We start from the raw sequence: 25,686 nt of genomic DNA, 5'->3' as shown, positions 1-25,686 counted from the left end.
CAATAAAAGCTCTGCATCATCAGAGAGCATTCTCTGGCTGCTCCATCGCCACATACCCGACATTACGCATTCCCTGAGGTCACCCAAACTCGCATCCTGACAGCGATGTGGTCTTTCCGCTGTCCTCAGGTGACTATGTAGAGGTCAGCAACCTGGACTGCTACACTTTGCTATCAGAAGTGCTGGCAGAAACTGTGAGTGATATCATGGGGGCATCAGTCTATGACGACACTTCAACATTGTGAGTGCACTGCACCATTTTTTCACCCTTGTGGTTTGGTTTTGGTTCCTTTCCTGTTGAATATTTTCCTTGTATTGTAGGCACAGGCTTTGAAATATCTGAAATGTGAGTAGAGGTCACCTGCACTGACCATTCTACACCTAACTAAATCAAATGGTACAGATGCAGGCAGACAATACAGAACTACGCAACCAGTTAGAGGCATTGAAGAAAGACACAAGAGAACAATCCTTATTCATTACAATGACATCCATCATAAACGTTAATACTGCTAGCTTAGTTTCTCCTTTTTTCTGGTAACACAGCAGATTATGAGTTGGCGTTTATGAATATCTTATTAACTTCTGCTAAGCAGGGATGTTGATCAGAGGAAGATTTATTGCACATGTCTCAATTATGTCTGGTGGGAGATGCTAAGCCATACATGTTGTAGAATGAGGAGTTACAGAATGCACCTGTGTCCAAGAGTCTAAGAGCAGGATAGTTACAACACAGAAAGAAGAACATCTGTAATCATTATAGGGATAAATGAAACAATGTGTCACAGAAACAGGGGGAGTGTATTCAGAACTTTGTAGACAGGATTTAGAAATTAAATGTCAAGACTTGGGAGTTAACAGAGAGCAATGTCACTAAAGGGTCATTCTGCAAGAGGCAGAACAGAGATCATTTGACACATTTTTGGGAGGATGCCTCACACAGTATCAAGTATGGGCGAAATTCCCAAAGACTTGACAGAAGCCGGAGGGACTGCAAAAGCATTGGAAGAAGTACACGCAGTCACCTGAGTCAAGATAGAAGGGGAATTTTTTCAGCATAAGTCCAATGTTGTCCTTGTGGGCAGACAGGCCATATAAGGTAGGGATGTCATCGGCCAACACATAAGAAATGTGGACAAGTAGGGCATCAGGAATGAGACTACAGACAGAAAGTTAATAAGAGGCGTGACAGAGACACATGGAATGGGAATAGTAACCCACCATTAAATGGCAATTGGGGCTTCATGACCACTGAGCACAACTCCCAGTAGTTGTACTCACTTCCTTACTCTCACTTTCCTCGCCCCATAAACACACAGTTGGTTTTCGGCCTCAGCAAGTTGTCTCCTCCACAGCATTCTGTTCTTGGCATCATCTTCCTTTGCTCCAATTATCTGAAGATTCTTGGCTGCCTGGTCTCTCCATCTTATTTGCAGTCTGTCTGGAGGTCTGCAGCCTTTGGGTTTCTTCTCTGACACCTCATTCAATCTTGATCCCTCTGCTGCACTACAGATGTGGCCGGCCCATTATTTGCTCCCTACATCTTCACAGCATTTAATTTTCAAAACCATTTGTCTTCCTCTCTGTATACTTATCTATTTTCCATTTTTCTGCCCCATATAGTAATAGTGGTCTGATTTTAGTTTTATAAATCCATATTTTGGTTCCTCTTGAAAAAATTTTGGGTGATAGAAATGCGCTGAGTGAATGTGAAGCTCTAGATAATGCACTGATCCTCATTTCTATTTCTTGTTTCTTATCATTTCCATAGAAATACTGGAACATGTGAGGCAATACTGACCTTACGACTTATCTTAGAAGAAAGATTAAGGAAAGGCAAACCTACGTTTCTAGCATTTGTAGACTTAGAGAATGCTATTGACAATGTTGACTGGAATACTCTCTTTCAAATTCTAAAGGTGGCAGGGGTAAAATACAGGGAGCGAAAGGCTATTTACAATTTGTACAGAAACAAGATGGCAGTTATAAGAGTCGAGGGACATGAAAGGGAAGCAGTGGTTGGGAAGGGAGTAAGACAGGGTTGTAGCCTCTCCCCGATGTTATTCAATCTGTATATTGAGCAAGCAGTAATGGAAACAAAAGAAAAATTTGGAGTATATATTAGAATCCATGGAGATGAAATAAAAAGTTTAAGGTTCGCCGATGACATTGTAATTCTGTCAGAGACAGCAAAGGACTTGAAAGAGCAGTTGAACAGCATACACAGTGTCTTGAAAGGAGGATATAAGATGAACATCAACAAAAGCAAAACGAGGATAATGGAATGTAGTCGAATTAAGTCGGGTGATGCTGAGGGAATTAGATTAGCAAATGAGACACTTAAAGTAGTAAAGGAGTTTTGCTATTTGGGGAGCAAAATAACTGATGATGGTCGAAGTAGAGACGATATAAAATGTAGACTGGCAATGGCAAGGAAAGCGTTTCTGAAGAAGAGAAATTTGTTAACATCGAGTATAGATTTAAGTGTCAGAAAGTCATTTCTGAAAGTATTTGTATGGACTGTAGCCATGTATGGAAGTGAAACATGGACGATAAATAGTTTGGACAAGAAGAGAATAGAAGCTTTTGAAATGTGGTGCTACAGAAGAATGCTGAATATTAGATGGGTAGATCACATAACTAATGAGGAAGTATTGAATAGGATTGGGGAGAAGAGAAGTTTGTGGCACAGCTTGACCAGAAGAAGGGATCGGTTGGTAAGACATGTTCTGAGGCATCAAGGGATCACCAATTTAGTATTGGAGGGCAGCATGGAGGGTAAAAATCGTAGAGGGAGACCAAGAGATGAATACACTAAGCAGATTCAGAAGGATGTAGGTTGCAGTAGGTACTGGGAGATGAAGAAGCTTGCACAGGATAGAGTAGCATGGAGAGCTGCATCAAACCAGTCTCAGGACTGAAGACCACAACAACAACAACAACAACAACATCATTTTTGGTGTTTACTATAGCCCCCAGAGTTATCTGTTCTTCAAACATGTGGTTATCAATCTGCATGGTTTCCTGTCTTCTTGTGTTTTAATTTGTACCCTCACAAATTTTGTTTTGGCGTCATTTATCTCTAATCCCACTTCCTTTGTTTTTTCCAATAGCTTTCCTGCCAGTATTTTCAGGTCATCTGCTTCACTCACTGCATCCAGTGCTTTCTGTGTTACTTTGGTGAACATGAGTTGTGATATTCCTTCTCCTTGTCTGACACCTGTTTATATGTCAAAAGCTGTGGAATATTCTCCATCCACTTTCATAACCCCTTTTGAGTCTTCCAGTGTAACCTTTACCAGATTTGTAATCTTCTTTGGTATTTCAAACTTCTACATTCTCTTCCACAACTTTTCTCTGCTTATACTGTCATAGGATTTCTGAAAATTGCAAACAATACTTGCACTATTCTGTTGTATTCCCAGTATTTTGATATGACTTCAATACAATTATCAGATCAAATCTTCAGAAATCCAGTTATTCATCATCTATTACTTATTTTAAATGTGGTTCCAAACTTTTTTGGAGAATGTCGGAGAACACTTTCTAGGCTAATTAATGAGATGTCTCTACAATTTCTGCATTCTTGCTTACATACCCTTTTTATGGACTGATACTACAATCACATCTTTACACTCAGCTGACACCGTTTCTTCATTTCAAATGTTGGTAAAAAGTTTATTTTTTTGTTTTGCAAATGTATCTCCTCCATTTTTAAGTAGATCAGCAGGTGTTACATCTCTCCCTGGAGTTTTGTTGTTTTATAGTACTCTGATTGTGTCTACTGTATATTTCATTGTCGGCAGTGCAACTAAGGGCTCTATGTTTTGACATTTATACTGTTCTTCCATTTATGGTTGTTCTTCCATTTCTGTAACATCTAAAAGCTCCTTAAAATATTCTTTCCAAATTTCCATATCTTTTGTTCTTTTCAATGCTGTATTGCCACTTTTTGGGTTTTGTTTCTCAATCGGTAAAAACAAAACCTTTATAGGACCACTTTGTTGTCCAACTGTTGAGACCCCTTTTTCTCAATAACAGGTACAAGTAGGCCTACAGTCCCTTGGCCAAGTGAAAACTTCAAGCTTGTAAGTCAATGCAGTCAAAAGATACAGCCATGTATGTCACACTTTTTGATACTCACAAACTCACTCACCAAAACCTGTAGAGTACCTCCCATTAACTTAGAATCATTAAATTTGACTTGGCAGTGTAAAAACTGCAAGCTTCTAAGTCAATGCAATCAAAAGATATGGCCATATACGTCATATATCTTGATACTTGCAAACTCACTTGTCATAACCTATAGCTGAACTATCTACATACATGTTTGGCCTGATAGTCTAGTGGTAAAGGGCATGCCTTCAAACTGAGAGGTCATAGGATTGTATCTTGGTCACAGGTTTGCTAGTCATGTTTTAACCTTGCCTTCACCTCCCTATGATGTGAGGAGGCACCAGAAACAATACATGGTTCAGATTCTGTGTTAAACTATAGGTCTCCTTTCCTCAGTTGGATAATTGGGGTAGGATACATATATGAAAGTTGCTGAAGTGATATGCAACAGAAAGGCTTGTGCCAGGCCATTGAACCACACAAAATTATCATTATTATTATTCTCATCTATATACATAATTAAGTTTATATGGAACCCTCAGAGCATGAGTCCTACTTGCATTTGTCCAGAATTTATCTTTAATGCCATACATTAGTAGTGGTATGCACCCTTTTCTGATGAACATAATTAACCCTTAAAAATCTCTCACATTCCCTATAGCTTTATTCTTTTCTATTCTCTTAATTAGTTTTTCCACATGTTTCTCTTTTCCCTCTGAGAAAATTTTTGATTCTCTATTAATGTTTTCATATGCTTCTTTGCCTTCGTTGGAATCTTCCTGTATGTGTTTTTCCTCGGAGAACCATGGATTTTTCTTTCTTCTTTCCTATTTCTGAACACTTCTACTGTTACCTCTCCCACATCTGTTTTTATCATTTCTCACTGGCCTTCAATGCTGCAGTTGTCTTCTACTGTTAGAAGTTAAAATCTATTTTGAAGCTTAATGACAAATTCCTGTGCCTTGTCACTATCTTTCAGTATGTCTACATAAAAATTCCATTCTTTTATGCTCTTTCATCCCCTTGGCTTTTTTATAACTATTTGTTGTCATACCTTGGTGACAGTCTGCCTCGGCTCCTCCTACATTTTTCACATCAATTAGACTGCTTCATGCCTTTGGTCTACCAAGAAATGGTATATTTGTTTTTTTTTGTTTTGCTATCACGCAATACCAAAGTTCAAGGGCACCCATCACCCGTACAATAATTTGGGGGGGGGGGGGGGGGGGGGGGGGGGGAGAGGAGGGGGGTAGGGGGGGGAGGCATGACCTGGGCATACATAGTATATTTAATACTTGGAAGACGAATGGTGACTTTCAAGTAGTCATAAAAAAGTTCCAGTTCCGACCCTGTTAAGAACCTACATGATACCAATTTTTAAGTCATTTTCTTGAAAGAAAAGCACCTGACTATATTCTACATCTTTTCATGCTCCTGAGAGCTAGGGAGGAGTGAGAGGAGGGGAGGGGAGGTGGGGGGGGGGGAGGAGTGGCCCACTCTTGGCCCCAGGTACAGGTGCCCTTGCTTCAACTGTCTTGTGAATGTCCGTCCTTGGAAAGTAGGCGCCCATAAATTTTTAGGTTGGCTGCACTTGCACAACTATGTAGTCTCACGCCATTATCATTACTTTCAATGTGGAAGCTTTCTATACCTGCTATTTACTTCCAAGTAGTCTCCCTTCCGACATTAGCATTGGCATCTCTAACAATGAGATTCATATCACATCCTGCTGTCTTACTTAACTCTTCAAGTATATCACAGAAACTGTCTGTCTTTTCGTCCTCCATTACCTCATTTGGGGCATGTAGTGTAATTATCGTTATATTCGTGAATCTACCTCTTAGTCTAAAAGCTGTTCTGTCATCAATTGGTTGAAAATCAGTTACTGCCTTTGCTATTCTTGTACTCACCACAAAACCTACACCCTTCTGGAAATTTACATCTTCCAATCCACTGTAATATAGAATGTGTTTGCATCATTCTGATTTTCCTATTCCTAGGTTTCTCATTTCTTGCAGTGCTACTGGATCCATTTCATATTTGTCAAGTCCTTCACACAGATTATTGAGAATCCCAGGTGTTGCCAAACTTCTAATGTTCCATGTTCCAAACCTTAAGTCCTGTTTGTAAGCCATTTTTGATATTTTTTGTTTCCTGTTTCATCCGAGGCATGTTCTTGGCATTTCAAAAAATTCTTTTTTATGGGATGCACTGTTAGCCCAGTGCCCAACCCTGAACCTGGGGGACTAGTCCAGTAATTTTTTCACAATGAATATTTTATTTTCTCAGTACCCTCCAACCCTGATGGCAGCATACCCATCGAGCTTTCTTCATTCCCAATGGGGAGATACCCAATGGAGGTAACTGGCAAATCCCCACTAAATATAAGAACAACTAAAACATGCGCAGTGGTGGAATTTTGGTTAGATAGCTTAGTGGATGGAAGAAAACAACTTTTTATCGTACATGGGTTTGCAGGTGTCTGTGACAGTTTTGGATCTCATGGTGAAAAGAGGGTAGGTCCACCACTATGTAGGTCCACCACGATGTAGGTCATGTACAATACACTCGCTAGGTTCAGTGGTAAAGAATTCTTGGGCCTGTATGAAAATTTTGCTTCATATAGCCAAAAGGTTCATCCCTAGTGTAAGGGGAACCATTTAAACTCCATGCGCAGCAACTAAGGATCAATTACCATGATAATGTACAAGAAGGTGTAGGAAAACAACTAGGGGAGGTGAGAACTAATTTGATGGCAAATGTGTTGTGTGTGGAAAATTGGGAGTTAGATAAAGCGCGATGTTTCATACACAGCAGTGTGGTTCAAGTACGGAAATTAGATTGTGATCAGCTTATGCCTGTTGCAACAGGTACCTTTGGGACCATGGACACGGAGTTGTCTAAAGGGTTGGCAGTAGCGAATTTGGATATTTCAGAGGAAGATTATTTGGATACAGCAAATTTGGACCCTACATTTAAGCAAGCTGCTTTACGGTACAAGGGAAGCACTTGAAAGGATCAGAAAAGTTAGCAATGGAGCATGTTATCAGAGTTTGAAGATTTGTTTGATTCTCATGGACCACTGTCAAACACCCCAACAACACAACACACAAACCCAACTGGGAACAAGCCAACTGTGTATTGTAGACCATACCACAAGCCTCATCACATCCAACCACTGATGGACAAATTTATTCATGAGCTGTTAGGAGATTGTATTATTGAGGAAAGGACAAACCCCTAGGGAGGCACCAGACAGGATCAGCCCAAAGGAGAGTATGGATTGAACCATAGCTTATTGTTTTTGCTGGGATTACAGGTGTCCTAATATGCTTATGATTCCAGATGCTTATCTGATACCAAATGTAACAGAAACTTTGGGCAATGTGAGGCAGTGCAAATATTTTTCTACCACGGCCCTGCAGAGTGGCTATCATTAGCTACAAGTAGTGCCAGGGGATCGCCCAAAAACAGCATTTGCAGTTTCATCAGAGCATTATCAATATACAATGATTTTGTTTTCTCTTTTGTGGGGGCAAACTAACGTAGAATTTTTGAATTGATATAACCACCATTTGACTGCATACAGTATATTTATTTCACAATCTAGATTTCAGCCTTAGACTATTTTCAAGTGCCACATTGTCAAAAAACATTCATGTGTCTCACTCAGGTCAGAAGTTTTTTGATGCTGTAGCACTTGAAAATGGCCTAAGGCCAAAATCTAGATTGTGAAGTAAATATACTCTACACAGTCAAATGGCAGTAATGTTGTTGTTGTGGTCTTCAGTCCAGAGACTGGTTTGAAGCAGCTCTGTATGTTACTCTATCCTGTGCAAGCTTCTTCATCTCACAGTACCTACTGCAACCTACATCCTTCTGAATCTGTTTAGTGTATTCATCTCTTGGTCCCCTCTACAATTTTTACCCTCCGCACTGCTCTCCAATACTAAATTGGTGATTCCTTGATGCCTCAGAATATGTCTTACCAACCGATCCCTTCTTCTAGTCAAGTTGTCCCACCAATTTCTCCTCTCCCCAATTCTATTCAGTACCTCCTCCTCATTAGTAATGTGATCTACCCATCTAATCCTCAGCATCCTTCTGTAGCACCACATTTCAAAAACTTCTATTCTCTTCTTGTCCAAACTACTTATCATCCACGTTTCACTTCCATACATGGCTACACTCCATACAAATACTTTCAGAAAAGATTTCCTGACACTTAAATCTATACTCGATATTAACAAATTTCTCTTCTTCAGAAACGCTTTCCTTGCCATTGCCAGTCTACATTTTACATCCTCTCTACTTCGACCATCATTAGTTATTTTGCTCCCCAAATAGCAAAACTCCTTTACTACTTTAAGTGTCTCATTTCGTAATCCAATACCCTCAGCATCACCCCATTTAATTCGACTACATTCCATTATCCTCGTTTTGCTTTTGTTGATGTTCATCTTATATCCTCCTTTCAAGACACTGTGTATGCTGTTCAACTGCTCTTTCAAGTCCTTTGCTGTCTCTGACAGAATTACAATGTCATCGGCGAACCTTAAACTTTTTATTTCATCTCCATGGATTCTAATATATACTCCAAATTTTTCTTTTGTTTCCATTACTGCTTGCTCAATATACAGATCGAATAATATTGGGGATAGGCTACAACCCTGTCTCACTCCCTTCCCAACCACTGCTCCCTTTCATGTCCCTCAACTCTTATAACTGCCATCTGGTTTCTGTACAAATTGTAAATGGCCTTTCGCTCCTTGTATTTTACCCCTGCCACCTTCAGAATTTGAAAGAGAGTATTCCAGTCAACATTGACAAAAGCTTTCTCTATGTCTACAAGTGGTAGAAACATAGCTTTGCCTTTCCTTAATCTATTTTCTAAGATAAGTCGTAGGGTCAGTATTGTCTCACGTGTTCCTACATTTCTACGAATCCAAACTGATCTTCCCCAAGGTCGGCTTCTACTAGTTTTTCCATTCGTCTGTAAAGAATTCACGTTAGTATTTTGCAGCTGTGACTTATTAAACTGATACTACAGTAATTTTCACATCTGTCAACCCCTGCTTTCTTTGGGATTGGAATTATTATATTCTTCTTGAAGTCTGAGGGTATTTTGCCTGTCTCATACATCTTGCTCACCAGATGGTAGAGTTTTGTCAGGACTGGCTCTCCCAAGGCTATCAGTAGTTCTAATGTAATGTTGTCTACTCCCGGGGCCTTGTTTCAACTTAGGTCTTTCAGTGCTCTGTCAAACTCTTTAAGCAATATCATATCTCCCATTTCATCTTCGTCTACATCCTCTTCCATTTCCATAATATTGTCCTCAAGAACATCGCCCTTGTATAGAACCTCTATATACTCCTTCCACCTTTCTGCTTTCCCATCTTTGCTTAGAACTGGATTTCCATCCGAGCTCTTGATATTCATGCAAGTGGTTCTCTTTTCTCCAAAGGTCTCTCTAATTTTCCTGTAGGCAGTATCTATCTTATCCCTAGTGATATATGCCTCTACTTCCTTCCATTTGTCCTCTTAGCCATTTTTCACTTCCTGTCGATCTCATTTTTGAGACGTTTGTATTCCTTTTGCCTGCTTCATTTAATGCATTTTTGTATTTTCTCCTTTCATCAATTAAATTCAGTATCTCTTCTGTTACCCAAGGATTTCTATTAGCCCTCGTCTTTTTACCTACTTGATCCTCTGCTGCCTTCACTATTTCATCTCTCAAAGCTAACCATTCTTCTTCTACTGTATTTCTTTCCCCCATTCTTGTCAATCGTTCCCTGAAACTCTCTCGTTCTTTCAGTTTATCCAGGTACTATCTCCTTAAATTCCCATCTTTTTGCAGTTTCTTTAGTTTTAATCTACAGTTCATAACGAATAGATTGTGGTCAGAGTCCACATCAGCCCCTGGAAATGTCTTACAATTTAAACCCTGGTTCCTAAATCTCTGTCTCACCATTATATAATCTACCTGAAACCTGTCAGCATCTCCAGGCTTATTCCATGTATACAACCTTCTTTTATGATTCTTGAACCAAGTGTTAGCTATGATTAAGTTATGCTCTGAGCAAAATTCTACCAGGCGGCTTCCTCTTTCATTCCTTACCCCCGTTCCATAATATAGTTTCGAAAATTGTTAACATCGGCGTACACAATTTGTATTAAAGAACATTCCAGCCACATTTCAGCATTTCTTAGACTGAGTTCTGTGAGGACTGAAACCTACACAATGTATGGTGTATTTAGATCACATATCTTCCTCACAAAATAATGAAGGAGAATGTCTTAAGGCGAAAAGAAGTGTTTGAGCAATTGTATCCAGTGCACTTAATGTGTAGAGAAATGTCACTTTGTGACAGAGGGTGTGCAGTACTTGGGGCACGTAATTAATTGCGAGGGAGTCTGAATGGACCTCAGGATAATAAAAGCCACACAGGATTTTCCAATGTCATGGATGGAAAAGGAACTGCAATCTTTTCTAGGGTTAGCAAATCACTAGCGTATATTTGAACCAAAATTTGCAGAAGTTGCACAGTTGCTAACTCATGTGTTAAGAAGGGGTTAAATTGCAAAGGTCAAAAAATTGTGAAATAGTGTTTGGTCGACTGAAGGAATTGGTAAAAACTGGACTGGTACTGGTTTTCCCGAATTATGAGAAGGAATTTGTGCTCTCCCACAACACACGTGATAATGCTCTCAAGTATGTACTGGGCCAAGTTGTGAACAGCTCAGAACATCTGGTTGCCTATGCACCATGACAGCTGAGTAAAGTGGAAAAAACTACTCTACAACCAAGAAGTAAATGCTGAGTGCATTATGGTATTACTTGTATGTAAGGAAATTAAAAGTCATAGTACATCATATGGCCTTGAAGTGGCTTTAGGGTTAAAAGACCCATCAGGTAGATTAATGCACTGATTGCTTACTCTCAATGAATTTGATCTTCAGGCAGATGGCTTCAGTCTAAAGATTTGTATATTACAAAGAGTGGGCCACACAACTGTGGAATGGCAGAAAACCCAGGCTCAGCTATTTGCAATGGAAACATGATTCATTATGTACAATGGACTGTTATGGAGCCAAACCAAACTTGGACCTTGTGTTGTTGTACCAGCCATGCTGCAGGAGGAAGTAATCAGAGAGGTACTTGATTATATGTTAGCTAGCCATGGGGGCCATAGAACCACAGAACAATATATAGCAATGTTGGTATCAAACATGGAGACAGGGCGTAGGATGGCACATAAAAAACAGTTTACCATGCACATAATTTGGTGAGTAAAGTCACCAATGAATTCCATCACACACATTACCAGAACCCAGCAAACCATTTGAGATGATCCGTTTGGACACCTTGGGTCCTTCTGGGCAAACGCCAGAGGGAAATCATTGTGTGTTAATAATAATACATTATTTTTCATGTTATGTGGAGATGGTAGCTGCTCCAAGTCAACAAGCTGACACAGTACCATATTTTACATACTATAAGACGCACCTCTTTCTTCGAAAAATTGCCTCCAAAATTCAGGTGTGTTTTATACTCTCACCTGTCTTAAAAATGGCCATGTAGTCAATGCTGCGGGAAACCTATCTCTACTTGGTAACACAGGATTCAATTGTCAGCAGCAGTGCACCAATGTGACGAACATTAGTTGCGGGGATTCGCAAGCTTGCTTACACTGTCTCCCTCCCTCCCTGTCATCACAAACCCAGAACACTGTCTAGCCTATGATGTGTCATTGCAGGCTACGGTGCCAGTGAACTTGAATTGGAAATGATTTGTGTTATCGGTAATAGTATAATATTTTTGTTAGTAGCTACTTTTGTAATGGAAAAAAATAAAAGGTATTCATATGATGTGGACTATAAACTGAAAGTCACAGCATATGCAGAAGAACTTGGAAACACAGCAGCTGAGCGGCATTTCAGCCCTCCACCAATAGAAGAAACCATCATGACTGGCTGGCTACTAAAGAAGAAATGCAAAAAATGAGGAAGACTAAATGTGCAAAAAGAGGACTGAATGCAAAATGGCCAAAACCAGAAGATGATGTTTTGAAATGGGTTCAAGAACACCATCAAAATTGCACTGGAATTAATATAAAAAAGATTAAAATACATGCTCATAAGCTAGCACTACAGTGGAACTTAACAGATTTTAAGGGTGGAGTTGGCCAGTGTTACAGGTTTAGGAAGCATCATGGACATAGCATGCAAACAAAAACCAAACTATCTCAAGAAATGCCGTAAGAGTATGAAGAGAAAATATTATCTTTATTATTGAACACTGAAAGAAAATCAATGTGTCATTAAGCCAAATAGCGAATACAGCTGAAACTCCTCTGATATTTAATACGTCGAGTAAAATAAATGTTGCCATGAAAGGTGCCAAAATTGTAAATATGAAAACAAGTTGACATGAAAAAATGCACTACAAAGTTGCGCTTTCATGTTGTGCTGATGGTCCTAAACGTAATCCAATGATCATTTTCAAGCACAAAACAATGCCAAAACCTTCTGAAATACTGCCAGGTGTTGATGTTCACACACATGACAAGGGCTGGATGGACAAGGCTGAAATTATGGATTAACAGAGTATGGGAGAGAAGGAAAGGTGCTTTACTGAAAAGGAGTTCTCTTCTTGTGCTAGATCAGTTTAGTATTCATCTGAAAAATTCTGTGAAAGAGAAACTGAGACAGGGAAATACAGAGCCTTGCTGTTATTCCGGCAGAGCTTATTTCACAACTGCAACCTATTTATGTCTCAGTAAATAAACCATTTAAAGTGTGTATGGGAGAGGAATGTAACAAATGGTTAATCTGCAATCAAACAAGTATATCAGTGGATGAAACAGTCACAGCCTAGAGTAAGAGAAGATATTATTGTTAAATCTTTCATGAAGTGTGGCATGAGTAACACTCAATGGCAGTGAAGGCCACCTTATATATGAAGAGGACAATGATGCCAATGAAGAGGAGGAGGAACAAGAAGAAGAAGAAGAAGAAGAAGAAGAAGAAAGTGCAAATTATGATTTTCAGACATTTAACTGGTGAGTTCAGTTTTATAAACTAAGATTTTTTTTTCAGTCTGGCTTTGCAATCTAACAATAAAAATGGTAAAAATGTTATTTTTTTAAAAACTGCTTAAAAATTATGGTGTGTCTAATAGTCTGTAGCATCTTATACTCCATAAGATATGGTATGACAAGTATGGGTCAACAGTTGGTTGCTAAAATTCAGAATCCCAGAGTTATTAACTAAGGACGAAGATACTAAACTCATATCAGAACTAATAAAACAATTGTGTTTTTTACCGCAAATTTGCAAGTTACGAACAGATGTTTAGACATTCAAGCAAATAACAAAACAGAATGGGTGCACTGGACAACAGGAAAGATGTTGAGTCAGTATGTCAACAGTCACCATAATATCGGAGACACGCTCAGGGCAAACCAGAAGCTTTGTCACTGTTACCGGCACTGGTCCCAAGAAAGGGGGGAAGAGTAAGAAGTATAACATGGCACAGCAGGTTGATCAAGCCACTCCCACAAACTCTGAACATATTTTGCCATACACATTAAGATCTAAGGTTAGCGTGACATAAAGAGGAAGGGATACTGTTTTAAAATTTATTGAGGGGGTTTATTAGGTGAATTTCTGTATATCTCATGTGACATACCACAGTAATGAGAATATGTGAAGTGAATGATGTATAAATGATAAGGTATTTTGTTTTTATTTATATGTATTCTGCAGGAGAACGTAACAAGATGTAAAGCATTGGGGTGTCTATACCACTGTACGGTTACTGACTGATGTTCAGGAGATGTCGACAGGTGGAAAGAACAATCTTAATTTCTAGGTTATAATGTGTGAATGAATTTCATTCTTGTGGTATGTTCACAGTTAATTGGGAGATATCATGCAGGTTGTTTATTTGAATTGATACTGATGTCTTGTTAGTGTAATAATCTGGGGGTTTGTTTTATTTTGCAATGGGCTTCAGATAGCAAAAGATTGTGTTAGTTTATTTTGTTGTATGAATATAGAGTAAGTGAAGTATAGCTATGAGTATTTCAGGTTGGAGGTTTAGATGGAGCATTGGAAGAAAACGTAGCTCACAGCTGGTTAGTGTATTTTGGAGAGGATGTGGTAGGTGAACAGTTTTGGTGTGCTGCAATTTTTGCACATGTCCTTTCTAGGATAAGAGTGAAAGAAAGAAAGAAAGAACTGACTCATCATCAACATCAAGTGGAAGAGCTGTGCTGGTGTCAGAGAGAGCAGGCTTCAATATGCCCAACCACAGTGGTTCAAACTACCACGTGCACATGTGAAATGGAGCTGTTTTTACAGGAGCATATCTCCAGGAAGTAGGAACGCACTGGACATACTGTGAGTGATGCAGTTGTAGCTATTACTAGTTGCTATGGGCAAGGACACCCACGGAAGGCAGAGTGGGCAGAAGTACAGGACAGTGGATTACTGCTGTATGGAACCCAATGAGACATTTTGTGACCAACTTTTCTGCTTCCTGCAGCTATAACAGGGGCTACAGCCTTGAATCTAACATATCCTCTACAGTATCTGCCTGGCAGTCCTTTCAGAGTCTTTCCAGCAAAAAGCTGTTCTACCTGAATTATACCTTTGACACAACCACATTAAATTCTCTCAGCAAGTTAACAGCTGCACAGAATTGGCACATTAGTGCAGGGTAACAGATTCACCATATTCAACAGTGGCATAACAAGTACCAGCATCAGGTCACACTAACAGGAATCTTGTCCTCAGGAACTTTCTTAATCTTGGTTGCCACTTGTATCATCTATGATCTATGTCCATTATCAGTGCAGAACTGCTCCCCTGATCTCTCAGTCCATTAGCTGCCTACACAAAGGCTCACCCACCATATGTGAAATGAAGCGATGCACCAAAAGAAACTATGCCACGAGTAGTGACTGTGTATAATGAGTATAAAGGATAAACCATACACAATAGGTGTGGGAACGTGGAAATGTAAATGGTACAGAATCAAATAATTTAGTAAGATCACAGGCTCAGCAGCAGACTATAATACGGAGGACTGAATTCTCCCCAAGGGGGGAAGAACTGTCGCGGCACTGGCTTTAGTGGGCTACAAGTAGCAGCCAGTTACTAAAATCCAGTGGCAAGCACTGTAGTACTGTTATTTCAGAGTATTACACTCTTCAAGCTGCCTTATGCTGGACCAGGTTGCTTCACAAACAATGTCTGGCACAGCACTTTTCAGGTGTATGTGCAACAAGGGGCTTTTTGTCAGAACTATGCAGCAAAGATGAGTACATCTGGGCCTCCAGCAAAGCCAAAGAGTGCTGGAACTGAGGACTTGTCTCATGTCACTCAACATTATACCAGTCCCATACTGATGTCAGACTGGGCTTCTAATGTGACCACCACTGGTGTAGTGCTGCGCTTCAACTTCAGCCCTGATTTCAACACAAATGTAGTCTCAACACTAGCTGGTTTTCTCCTCTGACCGCACTGCCCCCTAGATACAGTCAGGGGCTTCCTAGCACCAGATAGCCTGATACTTTCAGGCATTGAACTGTGTCTGCCCCAAAGAAGCCATTCAGTGCATACCAGCACCTAGCGCTCCATCCATGGAGCTCGTGGGTTTGCCCTGGCCATGCTGTGCCAGACTTACTCCCTATCTGTCTGCCAATAGCACTCACTCCTGGCTAATTCTCTGTGCTGACACGGCCTACTCAGCAAAGCAAACATCAGATTCTGCCACCTCAGCAGTTCTTGACTATATGCATTGGCCGACTTTTCTGTATAGAATGAGCTACCAACAACAGTTGTTTATCTTCTGAGATCATTCTCTGGCTCTGGTTTTACCCATTCCATGAGATTACTCATACTTGGCAACCTAATGCCCAGCTGGTCATCCTGCTGTCCTTGAGTGACTGTGTAATGGTCAGCAACCTGGACCACTACATCATTCTTAAACAGGAAAATGAGTTCTGAAGTGTCATAGAGAGACCGGTTCAACTCTTTATTGATTTATTATATTACAAACAGTAAATACTACAAAAAGTTATGGACTTTTACAAAACTGTCTAAGTGTGACAAGTTACTGTGTGTTTGAAACCAAAAACAAAACAAACCTCTTGTTACAATGACTATCAACAGTTTTTGAGCATACTTACAGAAAGAATGGCTTCAATTGACGCCATACAAGATGAATCGCAGGGTTACTGCTCATCTTCTGGAACATTTCATTACATTTGGGGCTAATGTCAGTATCATTTACTGAAGTTTCATATGAATACTGCAGCCCACTGAATTTTTGCTGGAGTTCATCAATCCTGGAAAAACAACATAGAATATAGTAACTTCCTGAATATTTCACAAAATAGTTACACAAGGAAACATTTCAAATGAGTTACCTGTCTGATGTGTCCTCGTGAAATTTTAACATTCCCAACAGAGCTTCAGTACTTCTGCCACAGAAAAAGTGCTGAATCATCAGGAAAGCCGCATATTCATTAGATACATTGTGCTGCTCAAGAATTGCAGAAATTTCTCTGTATTCCTGCATAGCCTTCTTGAGATCTCTGAGAAAAGACAGGATTGTAATTATTTGGAAAAATACCAAGACTACCACATACCCTGTGGGTATGAGTATGAGCCACTAGCCCACAAGGGAAAAACTTGTAGTGATGCATGTGCTTCGAGCTGAAATCATACTGAAGCAAAATTCCAAAATTCATGTTCTGTATTTAAGTCATACTGAGAGCTAATATTATGTCTGCATATTACAGGTAAGGGCAGGAGGGGAGGGGGGGTTCTAGACGCAAATCACATGCTAGCATCAGTTTGCACTAAAATCATGAGATGAAACCTGCATACCACCAGACACTTATAAATGTCCTATGCATTATTTCAAACAATCTCAATAACACCTCTGATTTATTGTCAATGCAAACAAAATACAACTGAAACAACAACAAAATTCATTTCTTTAAATGGATGTCTCTGGAAATATTAAGAACATCCATTAAAAAACAAAATGTTCACTGATCAAATGTAGTCATACAGCAATTCAAACAGAGACACAGATTGTTTGGATTGTCCCTGTTCTCATATGTTGTGTTAGAACACCCGCTCCATTCTGCGCATTTTTTGCAACCCGTTGGCTTGTTATTTGCCTTTTGTTGGTTCCTGCTTTTGCACAATGTGTGTCTTCATACAAGGTGTCTTCTCATGTCTCTTGGAATTTACAGTGGAGGACATGGTTATTCTACATTCAACCAATGCTATTTTACTGCCCAAGTATTTGTTGTAGGTGTCAGTCATATAAATAATAATCTTTTTAAGTCAGCAGACACTATTCTGTGCACATAAGTAATATGACGGCATCCACCTATAAGTCTCAGCCATATTTCCATTATATTTAACAACTGGCATCATTTTGAGATAATATGCTAGCATGAATTCAACACTTGTACCATTGTACAGGGTGGCTCACATTTGTGGAACCACACTTCTGCAGCAAAACAGATCAATGAACAGACATTTATAGCTAAGTCAATAAAATTATTCTGGATTTGTGTCCGCATTGTCAACTATAATATTCCGCAGTTTCAGCAACTATTGCAAGATCCCTTGCTCAGGGTCTGTTGCTAAGAATTTTAAGAATTGTATTGACTGTGATGACGGCTGCGGAAGACTATGTTTACACGTTTATAGTTATACCTAAGCATTATGAAATACGAGGGGGGGGGGGGGGGGGACCTGTGAGGCAGTGTTGCCAACACAGCAACCATTCTGAAAGTCACCATCTGGGATCCAACTCGTAATTTTCAAATGGAAAGAGGAAAGTTAGACATGTCCAACAGATAAAGATTTACACAAGAAACACAAAGGTGTCTTTCTTTTGAGCAGAGCTTTATTCATTCACAAGTTATGACACGTTTTTTCCTTACAGGTGATATGAAAGCTGGTGGCATTAACCCAAGTCCAATGCACTGAGATCATCCTAATATCAACCAATGCCACCCAGGCAGACCACCAATTACTCACAGTGTAATGGTGAAACTTTATGAAATTCTGTGAAATTGTCTATGTCACAGACAAATCAACAGCTGTACAATCAAAAACAGATATGGATGATGCCACACCAACCATTCTTCTGGCATTATTCAGTAAAAAATCCAGAGTGCAACATTCACCAATCTTACAATAAACTGGGTTCAGCCGTAAATCAATACCAGGAAGTTTGGCCACACAAAACGCAAACGTTACGTCATTTCACATGGATGATCCAAATCGTTGGGTTCCATTTGTAGAATGGATGACATAAAAGCCGAACAAAAATCACTGTTTACTCTTTGATGTACCGTTTACAGATGAAGCCAGTCTCTCAGTGGGTGAAGAGGCAAACAAACAGAATCACTGATACTGCTCAGGTGTTAGTCCTCACCGGATGGATCCACTGAAGGTAGTTGGCACATCAAAAGCGATTGTTTAGTGTGGGATGCATGGCTCTGATATTGCTGGGCTCTTCTTCATTAATATACACTAACAGTGCCATATCTCCAGTTGTTAGACAAAGGTGTGTTGCCACTGCTGTTGACTGAAGACAGGAAATTTCCAAATTTCTTTCAGCACAATGGTGTTCCACATCCCTACAACCTAGCTGTCCAGAGGTAACCGAATATCCAGTTTTGCCAGAGATAAAAAGGTCACAGATGTCTGGCAGAGCAGCTGCCAAGTTCTCTGCATTAAAGTCCATTAGATCTATATCTATGGGGACAAGTGAAGGCAATTGTTTATGAGGTGAAGTGCAGAAATCCTGTCCACATCAGGAAATCGGTTGTTGGTGCTTGTGTTTGTGTTCCAGCACAAAGTAGGTTGAAGTCCATACAAAATGGGATATTAACTCAGAAATGAATAAAGCTATACTCAAATTAAAGACACCTTTGTTTTTCTTCATTTAACTCTTTGTTTGATACAGCACATGACCCCTTTTCCATTTGAAAATTACGAGTTCTGTCCAAGTGGCAGCTTCCAAAATGGCCACCATGTTGATAACATATCTTCCCTTCAATCCCACCTCATACTATTTGGGCTTAAACTTCTGTTTATTCACCCGTTTTTGTTTCAGAATAATGGTTCCACAATTACGGGCCACACTCTTATTACAGAATTCTGTGGAAATTTCTATCCTTTCATTTTCCAGTCACAACACCCCATAAATATTGATCAATTTTACTTCTTTTTCGAGGTTTTATGGATACAGCATCTTTAGGGGATGTTCCTCCTGTTTCCCCCTTGTTAGTTACAGAAATGCTTATAAGCATTAGTTAACCGACTGGGCTAATGGCTCAAGTTAACACTTAGAAGTATCAGCCACAGCAAGCATTTTAAATTAGCAACAAACACACGGCACTCCTGATTACTGTAGAAAGAAAATCATTTCCTTTTTTTTCTTTTTTTCATGCTGACAAATAGAAAAGAGATTAATATGTCAGCTAAGTGAATGGAAAATGGTATGACAGTACTGAAGAGTAAATGCAGCATTCAGATGAAAGTGTGTCCTTCCTTCAGTCCTCTCCATCGCCCCAAATACCCATTAACTATAAAAAATATCACAAAACTATACATGACTTATAGTAAATTATCTGAGAATAAATTGAGTTCCACATGATCAACTGTGTAAGCCATAACACTTCCTTACTTTTAGAAATCTTGAAAACATTAACCTCCTTTTTTTTTTAATTTGCAATAAAATGCCAACAGAAACAAAAAATACATATGAACTGGAATATGTTACAAAATATTACATGATATGAGATGTTTCACCTATAAACCCTTAAAAAATTGAAAATTTAATATTAAAAACATAGGGTTATGTTTCAACCAAGCATGTTAGCTAAATTCATTTACAATTTCAGCTCAGTTAGTTCAGCAGTAGTGGAATTTAACAACCTGTGGACAAACACCATACCCTTTTAACTAAAAATACTCTTTCCACTGCTTCAGAATCTTAAGGTAAACAGAATAACAGTATATCAGATCATCACTGCTACCTGCATCAGTTTAAAAACTAGTAAAATATTAGATTTTTCTTATTCAACAAGTCCAATCCTATACTTTCCACAGGCATTTGATTCAGCCATCATCTATTCTGGTGAGATCATATACGCACAAGATTTGTCTTTGTACATCCACAATAGATAGCAGTCTCTGCTTTAGCCAGCATTTTTCTTTCTTTAGTTTTTCTTCCATCAGATCTACAGGTAACACTGTCCAGTCCAGTTTCTATTTGCAATGTATTTCTCTTGGACAGGCATCAATGGCTTGTCTGGAATTTGTCAGGGAGTACTGTACAGTCATTCTTCATAATAAGAGTAACATAACTTCATTAACAATGCTTTGATATTTTTTTCTTAGTCTACTGTAAAATGCAATATGAAAATTTTAACCTTTTAACCCTATTTACACCATACAGTTTTATGCCAGAGTGCACTATATTGATTTTACAGGTACATGCAGAATGTAGTCATCAGTAACAATGACAGATTTATTATTAAGTCTCAGAATTTTTACACATTGGCAGCACCCTAATCATAGAAACAACTGACATTAACATATTTGCTGCAGCTGATGTTTATTAGTGTCAACACAAGCCATTAGCCCAGTGCTGTTAACACTTATAAGCATTTCTGCAACCAACGCACCACTGATGTAGCCGCTTATAAGCATGCACATCCCCAGGCGTAGTGTTCACTTTCATTTTGCAGCTGTGACCATGCGTTTGTACAAGCAACAAAGTCTCTGGGAACAAATTTGTGCCTACCATTTCTTTTTTCAGGTGTTTAGTTGTCTGTGAGGTAGACTGTCCAAATGGCAGTTTATACAAAAACAATGGGGCTTCCAAATGCTAAAAAGGGTAGGAAGAACAAAAAATGCACTGCTGATAGTAAATGAACATATTATAAGGATGTGATTTCAAGTTTGAAGATCTGAGGACTGTAACTGGAACCTCAAGAATACAGAAATGTGTCATAATAACGATAGCATGGAAGCAGAGCTTTCAAAGATGTTTCATGTGTGGAATCAAAAGATATAGACAATGATGGTGATGAAGTCATTAATGGTGGAGAACCCACATCGACAGACATTAATAAATCAGATGATAAATGGCATGATGAATCGCATGACAAAAATGAGAATGTTTAATAATTTATTCCACTAGCAAAACACCAATGATTTATTTAAGTTACTACTTACAGAAGACAGATTCCAGTGTATAGCTGATGAAATAAATGACAGAGCTGTGACTGTATTTCTAAGCAATAATACAAAGGATGTGTCTAGGATTTGTAGCTGGAAACATTTTGGTGTAGACAAAATATTTGTCTTCTAAGAATTTCATTACATATGGGTAACACAGAACACCACCCAATTACAAGATTACTGGAAGAAAGATCCAATGTTCCAAAAGAGAGGAATAGTAATGAGCATGAGGAGAGACATATATATGATCATCTTATGTTTATTACATTTTGCTAAAAATCCGCAATCAGGACACCCAAAACCAGATTATTGATAATACGAAATATGACCCATACTAAATTACTTTAACAATAGAATGTGTCAAGTGTATCACAATATCTTTAAATGTATCAAGGATTCTTTGGAGACGGGGAGATCATCCTTTGGACAATATATATCAAATAAAAGGCATAAATATGGCACACAAAAGTACATGCTTAATTACCTAGATGCTTTTATAACTAAGTGTGTTGTGTACATGGGGACACCTGATGATATGGGTGGAAAATCTCATGGTGAGAAGGCAGTTTCACACTTGCTGGAGGAAGCTTCATACTGGCCATCATATTGTGAATTTCATTGTGTGAATTGTGTTTTATTCATCTCATGATGTACATTTGCAATCCATTTGGTTTGCATACAAGAGACATGTCAAAATTTATAAAACAATTACAATGATTTTTACATTAATAAATAATGGCACTATAACGAATAATGACACTATAAGGATAACACATTGTACCCAGCTTAAATTTCCAGTTTGTTCCGCATGAATTCATCCACTGAATAATAACACTTCAGTGGATGAATTCATGCAGGGCAAACATGGGCAATTAATACAATAGCTTTTTGTTAGCTAAAATCTTATTGAATCTGAAAATGTACTGGACTGGGACACCAAGGCTAAATAGAAGGAACACTCCTAAAGAAGTAGCAGCCGCAAAACTGAGTAAAGGAAATACAATTTCTTGCTACTTACACAGCGTGATATTCAGAAAACAGAAGGCCAAACAAAATGTTAATTACCTTCCCGCAGAATTTTAGAACACGTTGGTACAAATTATGAATTCACACCAGCAAACTGTCTCAAAACCACTGCCAATTGTCAAATACAATGTATATATGTCTGGGACTGATAAGCAAGAGCAGCTGCTGTCAAATTATGTATGTGAATAGGAGACCATCCACTAGCCTAAAAAGCTATTCTTCCATTTAACTCACATGATACTTTTCAATCTGCATTATCTTTATAACAAATACTTGAGAAGTAAAATGACACTGTATGATTATAGAATAAAAATTATAAAGGGAAATTTGAAGAGATGCGAGAAGCAGACATAATGAAACACAAATTGTGCAAAAGCAGGAACCAGCTTAAGGGAAACAGCAAATCATTAGGAAGAGATGTAAAAAGTGCACCGGACAGAGCAAGTATACTGATGTGCCTGAGTGAAGAGACTGCTCAAATAATCCTGGATTCTGTTTGAACTGCTGTACGATAACATATGAGCAGTGAGTATTTTGTTCTGTAATGGAGATTGTGGATATTTCTAGAGAGAGATATTTTTTTTCATATGAATAATGTTTTTTACCAGAATGAATTTTTCACTCTGCAGTGGAATGTGTGCTGATATAAAACTTCCTGGAAGACTTTTTACATTTCATTTCATGGTTGGTATAGCAATCAGTATGTGTGATGAGAAGAAACAAGCAGTCTTGGTTGCAGTGTTAAAATTTTTATTACTTTCTAATAACACATACCACCTGTATTTGGGCATCTTTGGATTGCTTGATAATTGGTAATGACAGGTACATCAAGTACCCCACATAAAAATGTCCCAGCAGGTAAATGTTCATTGTCAAAGCTTTAAAAACACTGTGTGGTGGGCTTATTGCAGCATGTGGTGCAGTCCAATGCAAAACAAATGGGATCAGGCCTACAGTAAGTCTTTACATTAGTAACATGCCAGAGGTGTAGTGCATATTCTGGCTACACATATCCATATTCATGTGTGAAACATGTCACTAAACTGCATCTCAAGACCTGGCTCACAACTGTACTTCCAATAGTACCTCATCTCCAGCCTTCCAAACTTCACAGAAGTTCATCAGCAAAAATAGCAGGACTAGCACTCCTGGCAGAAAGGTTATTGCCACAGCCTGGGAGGTGTACCCAGAATAAATTTTTCACTCTTTAGTGTAGTGTGCGCTGGTATAAAATTTCCTGGCAGATCAAAACTAAGTGACTCAACAGGACTCAAACCTGGATCCTTTGCTACTCCCACAAGATTCACATGAGAACTTCTGTGAAGTTTGGAACATAAGAGATGAGGTAATAACGGAAGTAAAGCAGAAAGGAAGGGACATGGCTCATGCTTGGGTAGCCCAGATGGTAGAACACTTCCCTGTGAAATACAATGGGCCAAGATGTTTCAGAATCAGGTTACCTTCCATTTGGAACATGGGTGCACTAAGTAACTGTGATATGATTTTATAAATTATAGAGTGAAGCAATCAGTCGTCCTTTTTTCTGCCTTATTATTTCCTCACACTCATCAATATCATCTGATTAGACTTCATGCAAAGTGCTGCAGTTACTGCTGGAAGTTAAGAGCAAAATCCAATTCTCAAAATAAATACAATGATTCTCAAAGACAATGTGTCATACATAATACTCTCACTTATAATGAACACATATAACAAAGTTAATTCATTTTCCAGTAAATCACAAACACACTGATGCAGACCATGTTCAAGAAACAGACTGTCTTAGTTAACAAACTCAAACTGACTATTCAGTTCTATTTTCTCTCGTCTCCATGACATCACTGGCATTGTCACATCCACTCTTCCTCCACGGCTCACTTCATATCTCCAAGCGATGACACAAAGACATGGCATAAACTGCCCAACCACAAGATCCTTGAACATAAGATGTCTATCATTGTCCCGGCTTGCAGATAGTCTGCGTCCATCCATTCCATTATGCATTCACACAATTAAAATATACATCCAAAAAGCAGGTTACAGTAATTCATCACCTAAATAAACTATTTACAGTGGCATTCATCATTCATCGGTTCAGTAAATGTTTGTGCACCATATCACTTCATCAAAGTGATATGTTACATTACAGAATCTCAAGTACAGGACAAAAAGTGGAACATTCTGCTTGAGTAAGATTTCAGACTTTAGACTGGAGTGTTTACAAATGTCTGCCTTGCAGGCTACTGGCTCAAACTTAAACATGCAGTAACATGTAAACTGAGAAGCAAATGTTGGGACTCAAACAAGATCTTCAGACCAAATTTTTATCAGTTTTAATTTGTGAACCTCATATAAAGCAAACTTCATGTATTTCATTGTAGCAAATTTATGCCAGGAGTTATCTGGATAGATTTTGCTGTATTAATGACATAAACAGTACTACCAATGCTATATGATGAGCAGCAGTTTTCCTTCTCATAATATTGTTACATTCCATCCTGGATTTTTCCATTGTTTGTTTTAAATAAAACTATTGTTGGAAATTTATCTATATATTCTAAAAGTGACTGTACAGTGGATTGTGAATATCTCTATTCACATGGTAACGAGGGAGCTACGACTGACCTTAAGACTGAGTACCTACCCTGATCTCGGTTATTTTGTTCTCATGATCCCTACATAAAATGAAAATGGATGCAGTAGAACTGGTACACAGTCTAGCTTGAATAATAGTCCTTAAATATGGCAAGAACATTGCTGGCTCCCTTCTAAGGATATTGCCTAGTATGTATCACCCATTCCTTTGCTATCTGTTATGAGCTCTACTTAATGACCCCACATGCTGTTGAATAGTTTAGATTAGATGGTGTTAGGACCTCATACAAGTTCTCTTTAACAAATGCATTGTACAAACTCCCAATCAATCTAAGTTTTACAAAGACATTCCCAACTACTGATTCCATATGTTTGTTCCACTCCACATCTACTTCTAATGTTACCCTTTGGTGTTTAAACAATGAGACAGGCTCCAGGAGTTTACCAGTAACGTACTATATGTTTACCTCTCCTCTGTAGAAGCAGAATTTCCCTTTACCCACATTTAAAGACTGCTATCAATCTGAACATCACATGGAATACTGTCTACATCATTCTACATTGCCTTATAATCTTCTACACTTTACCACACACGACAGCACAGTTAGTGAAAGATCTGAGAGTGCAGTTGACCATCTGAGAAATCATTTAAGCACG

General features: G+C 38.7%; 1 protein-coding gene across 3 annotated transcripts in view; it reads right to left on the bottom strand.

Annotated features, from left to right (window-relative positions):
• Window positions 1-25,686, bottom strand: part of LOC124595045 (ATP-binding cassette sub-family A member 7-like) — a 610,990-nt gene that overhangs the window by 502,698 nt on the left and 82,606 nt on the right. For all 3 annotated transcript variants that reach the window (XR_006978174.1, XR_006978175.1, XM_047133608.1), the window contains exons 9-10: window positions 16,554-16,721; window positions 16,314-16,472 (exon numbers count right to left, since the gene is read on the bottom strand). Coding sequence is in view for 1 of the 3 variants with exons in the window: in XM_047133608.1 (XP_046989564.1) it covers window positions 16,314-16,472; window positions 16,554-16,721 (327 nt within the window). In the remaining 2 variants the exon portion in view is untranslated. The remainder of the gene's footprint in view (window positions 1-16,313; window positions 16,473-16,553; window positions 16,722-25,686) is intronic.

The sequence above is a fragment of the Schistocerca americana genome, chromosome 2, assembly GCF_021461395.2.
Source record: "Schistocerca americana isolate TAMUIC-IGC-003095 chromosome 2, iqSchAmer2.1, whole genome shotgun sequence".
Lineage (NCBI taxonomy): Eukaryota > Metazoa > Arthropoda > Insecta > Orthoptera > Acrididae > Schistocerca > Schistocerca americana.
This window is presented reverse-complemented; position numbering and strand designations above follow the sequence as displayed.